This window comes from Triticum aestivum, chromosome 1A, assembly GCF_018294505.1.
Source record: "Triticum aestivum cultivar Chinese Spring chromosome 1A, IWGSC CS RefSeq v2.1, whole genome shotgun sequence".
NCBI classification, from domain to species: Eukaryota; Viridiplantae; Streptophyta; class Magnoliopsida; order Poales; family Poaceae; genus Triticum; species Triticum aestivum.
Window position 1 is genome coordinate 243,203,126 of NC_057794.1, and position 8,126 is coordinate 243,211,251.

At 52.5% G+C, this 8,126-nt stretch overlaps 1 protein-coding gene across 1 annotated transcript; it reads right to left on the reverse strand.

Annotated features, from left to right (window-relative positions):
• Positions 1-5,065: 5,065 nt before the first annotated feature.
• On the reverse strand, positions 5,066-5,425 carry LOC123180524 (ethylene-responsive transcription factor ERF095-like). Its single transcript, XM_044592620.1, has one exon. It carries the CDS (start codon positions 5,423-5,425, stop codon positions 5,066-5,068), a length of 360 nt encoding a protein of 119 aa, XP_044448555.1.
• Positions 5,426-8,126: the final 2,701 nt, after the last annotated feature.

Sequence of the window (8,126 nt, forward strand, 5' to 3'; positions counted from 1 at the left end):
TCAGTCGACTCTTACTCTCAACGTCAGCGAAAATCACCAGAGTGGAATTGATGTGGGGGTAACCATCATCGTCCTCCTCCTCATCCTCAACTTTGTCTGATTCCTTTTCCTTGGGCTGTTTCTCTCGGAATTGCTGGATTAGGAGTCGACACTGTCGAGTGGTATGCTTCGGGTAAATGAAATTACCCTCTTCATCTTTTTTGGTGTGAATGTGGCATGGTAAATCTAGCACATCATTTCCATCTTGATCTTTTACTTTCTTGGGGTTCCACAACCCTTTGGGTTTCCCTTTGAACTTTCCTTGAGTCACAGCTAAGGCTTAACCAGGAGCGGCTGGCTCGGCCTTGCACTTCTGCTTCCGACTGGAGTTCCCTCCTCTGGTTTCGTGGGCGACTGTTTTGTGCTTGCCACTCTGGAGTCGGTCTTCTTCTTCACCATTGGCGTACTTGGTGGCAATCTCCATCATCCGAGTCAGAGTCATATCTCCTGTCCGACCGAATTTTAGGTTCAACTCCCGATACTTAACGCCTTCTTTGAAGGCACAAATTGCCTGGTGATCCGACACATTCTCCACCGTGTGGTGCAACGTGATCCATCTCTGGATATAATCTCTCAAAGTTTCATTCGGTTTCTGAACGCAACACTGTAATTCTGTTAGCCCTGCTGGCCATTTGCAAGTACCTTCAAATGTTCTGACAAATACTTGGGCAAGATCTTCCCAAGTATAAATACTACTAGGCGCTAACTGATTCAGCCACGCTCTGGCCGAGCCCTCCAACATCAAAGGAAGGTGCTTCATGGCCACTTCATCGTTGCCACCACCAATCTGTACAGCCACTCGATAATCCTCAAGCCAAGTGTCAGGCTTGGACTCGCCAGTGAACTTACTGACTCCAGTCGCCAACCTGAAGTTGGGAGGAATCACCGCAACCCTGATGGCTCTGCTGAAGCACTCTGGACCCGAGACATGTACCCCGCTGCTGGTTGGGAAATCTCTGTCGTGACCCTCTCTGTGAGCTCTGTTTCTGTCGACCAGACCCTGAACGAGAATAGATCTCGCATCAAAGCTCGGCTCCCTGGGGTCGACTGGAATCCTTCGCCCACCACTGTGAGGACGTCTGTCATCATGCTGCCGAGGCACGTATGACCCACTCCTTGGGGGAAGCGTGGGCACTCGACGACGATCATCGTGATCGAGTCGATGATCATACTGCTCGCGGTTTCTGTACTGATCTTGCCGGTCCTCACGTCCTTCACGCCTCGAGGGCGATCTCGGGCTGTGAGCCGACTGGACTATGTCTGCAACCATGGATCTGCTATGGATCCTATTCCGTGACTGAGATACTGTTGTATTCTGCTCTCCCGCCGCACGGAGCAAAGCCCGGATCTGCACCAGACCTCGACCAGCTTTTGATTGGGAAGGTTGGATTGACTCTGCTATTCGGGCTGCTGCTGCGATATTCTGGATCGGAGTTCGGTATACCTGAGTCGGAGGCGGAAAAAGTTGGCGTCGACTGGACTCGGGGATACGCTGCCGAGCACGCTCGTCGAGTGCGCGCTGGAGGTTCTCCAGTTGAGTGCGCTCAACCAAGTTGGCTAGGCGCGCCTCCTCCAAGGCCTGAGCCTCAGGGGTTTCTCCAACGATAGGAGTGTGAAGCGCATCCATGTTCTGGCGGCGAAGTTCTTCCCTCCGCTGCGAAGAGAGGGGTTCGGGGCGGTACTCTTTGTGAACACGCGACGGATCGCCGCCCCCGCCGCCTCCGTCTTCACGAGTGAAGCCAGGAGGACTGCATGGTCCATTGACCATCAAAACTTCTACCGTGGGGTCGCTGCTGTCGCACTCGGATGCAGTCTCTACGGAGCCAGTCGACAGGTCGAACAGGCCATAGAGAGTTTCGTCGGGCTCGATTGCCGCGACTTGGGGGGTGGCCGACTGGCGAGCCACCGCATGCCTGACCCACCGCTGAAGCCTCGATCAACCGGAACGCTTGCTCCGGCGGGCTGCAGGGAGGGAGGTCAGTACAGGAGCCGATCGATACCGAGTTGACGGCTGCCGTAGGAGGACGCCACGGACGCAAGCGCGAAAGTGTGTTGCCCCGCGGACAGGGAGCGCCTCGACGTCAAGTGGCACTTCTTGGAGCCAAGCGGAGTCGTCGGTGATGAACACGAGCGCGCCAAGACGGATCTCGCGGCCCTCGGCCAAACCTCCGCCTGAAACCATGTTGATGGGGATCAGGAAAATCGCAACTTCTCCAACAAGTCGCTAAGACACCTGCCCCACGGTGGGCGCCAACTGTCGTGGTTCTAAGTATGATAGTAGAATGGGGGGTAGGGATGTAGAGGCAAGATCCTAGCTATGGAGGAGTTGTACACGCGAGTTTTACAAGTTCGGGCCCTTCTCGGAGGAAGTAACAGCCCTACGTCTCGGAGCCCGGAGGCGGTCGACTGGATTATATGCGTGTGAGTTACAGGGAGTGCGAACCCTTGTCCCTGAAAAGGGGGGTGGCTTATATAGAGTTCGCCAGACCCCTCTCGCCCTCATTTACAAAGGGTTTAAGGTACATAAAGATGGAGACGTTACTGGTAACACCTGTATCTAGGTGCTATAAATGACAATCAAGCCTACAAGTAAATGCTCGACCGTTGTTCGTGCAGAGTGACTTTAGCTCTTCTGCTCGTCGAGTGATTTCTGCGACGGTCGAGTGATAGTGATTCTTCCAAGTGGAACGTCTATGGTCGACTGGATAATGGTACTCTTTGAATGATCCTGGCTTTAGGGTGCTGTCCTAGGGGAGGATGCCTAGGTCAGGTCCATGACCCTACCCTAGGTACATAGCTTTATCAGGGCTCCCCTTATTTCCTCGCGCGGGTATCTCGGCGCGAGCCGGATCTCGCGTGCCAGGACGCGGCGCTGGATGTCGGGCGTGGCGGCGGGGGCCGACTACGGTGGCGTGGTGGATGCGTGATGGGCGACAAGGCGTTGGTGCAGGCCGGCGGGCGGGTTTCGACGGCGGTTGCCCCCCGGCAGCTCTGCCGAGCCTCCTCTGGCACTGCGGGTCGTGTGCAACTGTGTCGCGGGCGGCCCCTCTCGCCGTGGCTATCTGGTTGGGGGGGGGGGGGCAGCGGTGGTGGTGGGTGGCCTCGTCCAGTCGGGCCCTTGCGGCTGGACGGCGGAGCTCGGCACGGGAAGACCTCCTTGATGGCCTCCCATGGCTGCAGTGGCGGTAGATCTGCCATCTCATCCCTCTTCTTCGACTTCGGGTGGCGGTCGATGCTCTCCGACGGGTCCGGACGTTCGGCTTCAGGGGCGAAACAAGTGGTTTCGGGGGGGGGGGAGGCTGGTTGGGGATGGGTCCCCCACCTCCCCCTTCCCCCGAGCGACATCAGGTTGCGGTTCGTCTCGAGGCAGTGCCCCTCGGCGATTCCAGGAGGCGGCTGGGGGCGTGGATTTGGCCAAAGTCGTGTCCTTTGGGAGCTCTCGCGGTGGTCTGGTGGCAGGGTGGTGGTCCTGGCGGTGGGAGATGCGATGGTCGTGGGCGAACTGCACGACTCGGATGCGGGCGGGCATCTATGTCCGCTCGGATGGCATAGATGCGGGTGGTTGTCGGACCGGGGAGGCGACAGAAGGGTTGAAGCACCGGAGTACATCACTTGCCCAGTCCGTGCACTGGCCGACGGTGATGGCATCTGCAGACGTCGTGTTCCTCCCTGTAGGCTCCGTCGTGGTGCTCCCTTTCCTTCCATCTAGCTCCGGGTGAAAGCTTGATCTTCGGATCGGATGGTGGTGACATTCCGTGGTCGTACCCTTCTTGGAGGCATCGTCTTGGAGTCCTCGGTCCGGCGTGGTCCATCACACTTCTTCCCGATTGATCGGGCATCCTGTGGGTGCGTGGCAGTCGTTGAAAATGTGTGTCAGTGCCCGACATCCTTGTATCTCGTCTTGGGTGTGTGTGGTGTGCTTTGTATCGATGGCTTGGTTGTGGATATTGGTTGCTTTATAATCTAAAGCGAGGAGAAATCCTTTTTCGTAATATATAAAATAAGGTGAAAGCCTGTTTCAAAAGAGGGATGTTTCCTTTTTCCGGTGACGAGAGAGGGAATTAACAAGGCGAGGTGGATGCCTGTGGTTTAAATCAGGGAGTACTTGTACCAAAGCTCTTATATGAACCTACCAGAGATTCCTTAATAATTAATCACGTGAGCAGCTGCTCAGCTCTTCGTGCTTTTGTTTACTAGATCTAGCTAATGGTCTTCCAAGGTCCACATTCATGCATGTCAACCAAGAGATGGTAAGCAGCCGCAGCCATGACATAGATTACACACGCGAAGAGAACCATAAAGGTTTAGCACATTCATGCATGCAACCATGCACCACCATAATATACACAGAAACATAGCACTAAAGCGGTGGCTCTATTGGCCAGCTTTAGCGTGCAACGACCGAACATATATGTCAATGTTCCATGAAAGCAAAGAGAATATCACGTTTCACGCATGCTGGATGGTACGAGAATTGCCATATAATATTACCAGAAATGTCAGGTCTGCAATTGCCACATTGATAACATTACAATGGCGGCTCAACGATATGATCCGCAGATTCCATTCGAGCTAGATACAATGATTGGGTACATATATCAAGATGGATGCCGCCACCCAACACTTCTTTTTCTCCACGTATATATAGATACAACAGTAACACGTACATATGTATTGCCTTGTTTTGCCATGATATATCTAGTTCATTCATCACAGAAGTACATATGCATACTGTGCACGTCTGGCGTGTCTTTTGTTTAGGGCACGAAACAAAAGCGATTATTTTTGTAATTTGTAGCATATATGACATTGATTCAGTGGTGGAAATTGCAACTAAATGCAAATATGTGAACGGTACTTGTGTTGTAATGCATGATGGATCACGTAATATGGCCCATATGGATGTGGTATGTGGTATGTGTGTTATTATGCGTGTATAGTTTACATCTACGTTTACATATGTATTTGTGGAGGCCATTTCTTCTGCATGCATGCATATATACGTGCATTCAAGACAATCTCTCTCTCATTTACCACCGTACTTGCTGTCGTCGAGAAGCTCGTCCAGGAGGCTGTCGTCGAGGTACTCGAGTTCGATCTTCTCTGTGCCCCCGCGACCCCTGCCCGTGCCGGCTCCAGAGCCAGCCGGGGCGGACGAAGACGAGCCGGTGGCGCCCCCGGCCTCCCCGGGGAAGTTTAGCACGGCGGTGGCGCCCCTCTGGGCAAAAGCCGCGCGGTCGTACACCCTCGCGGCCTCCTCGGCCGTGTCAAACGTGCCGAGCCAGACGCGGGCGCCGCCACGCTCAGGGTCACGGATCTCTGCGGCGAACTTGCCCCAAGGCCGCGTACGCACGCCGCGGTACTTGGTCTTCTTGTCATCCTCCATTGCTCGATGAGAGGGAGAGAGAGCGAGCTAGGTAATGTGTGTCTAGTAAGCAGTGACAAGGTTAAGACCTGAATTTGCATGTGACTAGCTTTGGACAGCGCGCAGCTATTTATAGAAAGATCAGGCGGGCCGCCGGGCATGTACAGTGTATGTAGGTAATCACTCCATTTCTAAATATAAGTTTTTCTAGAGATTTTAATATGGACTATATGCAAAGTAAAATAAATAAATCTACACCCTAAAATACGTCAACATACATCCTTATATCATTTATGTTGAAACCTCTGACTTATATTTAAAAACGGGGGATATAAGAGCATCTACAACCGCGATTGGCAAATCCGACCTATCAAACGCGTGCGGACATGCCCGCAGGCAGGGACCGGGCAATCCTAAGATTACCGCAACTGCATCGGGACACCTTATACTAAATTCTTAAATACATACAAAAGCATGCAAACGGAAAAACCTACGTACTACACAAATCACCTAGCTACTCCTCGTCAGACATGTCGATTCTCTCCATGCCCGGCTCTAGGTACATGGGCGGCCGCTGCAGCTCCAGCTTCTCCAGGTGCTCCGCTCCGGCCTCCTCCTCTATCTCCTCGTCGAGTTCGGCGAAGAGCGCGTCGGTCACCGTCCGCTCCTTCTAGTGAAATTCCCGGTTGGCCTCCACATAGGTTTCATCCTGGATGAACTCTAGGATGGCCTGCTACTCCACCATCTTCGCGGCTTGGGCGACAACGAACTTCGCCTTCGTCTCCTCCATGGTGAACCCCGGAACTAGCTGCTCCGCCTCGTCCTTCTCCGGATCCGCCACCTCCATCGGCTCCGGTAGCTGCTCTCCTTCCTCCTCCTCCGGCTTCGGCAGGTCCGAAGGTAGCTCAGAACTGATGCAGGCTGCGAGCCTAGCCTGGATCTCCTCCGTGATCTGCCTACGGCACTCCGGTGTCAGCATAGCATACGTGGTGGTCTTTTGTCGGACCATGGCGATGCCGGAGAGCATGGGAGAGCGGGGGAGAGGAGGCGGACGGGCCCGGGTGGCGGCGCAGAGAGGGAGGAGGTGGATGGGCTAGGGTTGGGGGACGTCGTTCGTCTTAAATAGCTAGATTTGGCCTCGGGCGGCGAGCCAAAGCGGCGCCATGCGGGTTCACACTATGGTGAGGGAAGAAGCGTCCATCAGACTTCCGAGTTTCCGGGCGATTCCGCGTGGGATCCCGTTGTCAGTCCTATGTGGCAGACACGCCCGGGCGCCCCATATCCGCCCCATATTTGGGCTGGATGTGAGGGGTGCCAGTCAGCTTGGACGTTTGAGACCCGTTTGAGGCGTCTGGCTGAGTCAATTTTTTGTGACCGGTCAGCCCGCCGAGGCAGTTTATTGTGATTTGGGAGCATGGCTGTAGATGCTAATGCATGTATTCTTATTATCTTATGCTCCAAATTCAAGTATAAAGAGAAAGGCTAACTTTTGACGAGCGAGCGGAGCGAGGCTCGTCGTCGGTACGCTTGGGCCGAAGCAGAGCGTAGCGAGTCTGGAGCCGCCTCCACCATCTGCTACCTCATCAACATGTCACCATCCATTCCACCTAATAAGAAAACTCCCATTGAGGTATGGTCTGGTACACTAGCTGACTATTCACAGTTGAGAGTTTTCGGTTGCACTGCATATGCACACGTTGATAATGGAAAACTTGAGTCTAGAGCTATCAAGTGTGTGTTTGTTGGTTACGGATCAGGAGTAAAAGGATACAAATTATGGAATCCTGAAACTAATAATGTTTTTGTGAGCAGGAGTGTCGTTTTCAATGAATCTGTTATGTATCTTGATGATCTGTCCACAGATACTTTTGATGTAGAGCCACAACAAGTTACTGTGTAGGTACAACACTTCGATGAGGAGGAACATGTAATTGTTGATAATGATGAGGTTGTTCCAGATGCACAGATTGATGATAATGTTGATGATGCTCCAGATACAGAGGTTCACGATGATGATGTTGTGCAGCACTCACCCCTGTTTTGCAGCGACAAGTTCAGTCTCTTGTAGATGGCAGGAGCAAGAGAGTCATTAAGAAATCTAAATGCCTAATTGAAGAGTGTGGCATTGTTCATTATGCTTTCAGTTGTGCAGAAAAGGTTGAGAACATCCATGAGCCGTCCACATACACCGAAGCCATTGTTTCTGGTGACCGCGAGAAGTGGATTGCTGCTATGCAGGAAGAGATGCAGTCACTTGAGAAAAATTGCGCATGGGATGTTGTGCACTTTCCCAAACATAAGAAGACCGTTCGCTGCAAATGGATCTTCAAAAGAAAGGAGGGTTTGTCTCCTAGTGAGCCCGCGAGGTTTAAGGCAAGGTTAGTGGCTAAGGGCTTCAGTCACATACGAGGTATTAATTATAATGATGTGTTCTCTCCAGTTGTCAAGCATAGTTTCATTCATGCATTTTTTGGTATTCTTGATATGCATGATCTTGAGCTTGAACAGTTAAATGGCAAGACTGCTTTTTTGCATGGTGAACTGGAGGAGGAGATTTACATGGACCAACCAGAAGGTTTCATAGTGCCCGGTAAAGAGAAATTTGTTTGCAAGTTAAAGAGATCCCTATTGTTGTGAAACATAGCACGCAATTTGAAAAAAATCCTACGCTCACGCAAGATCTATCTAGGAGATGCATAGCAACGAGAGGGGGAGAGTGTGT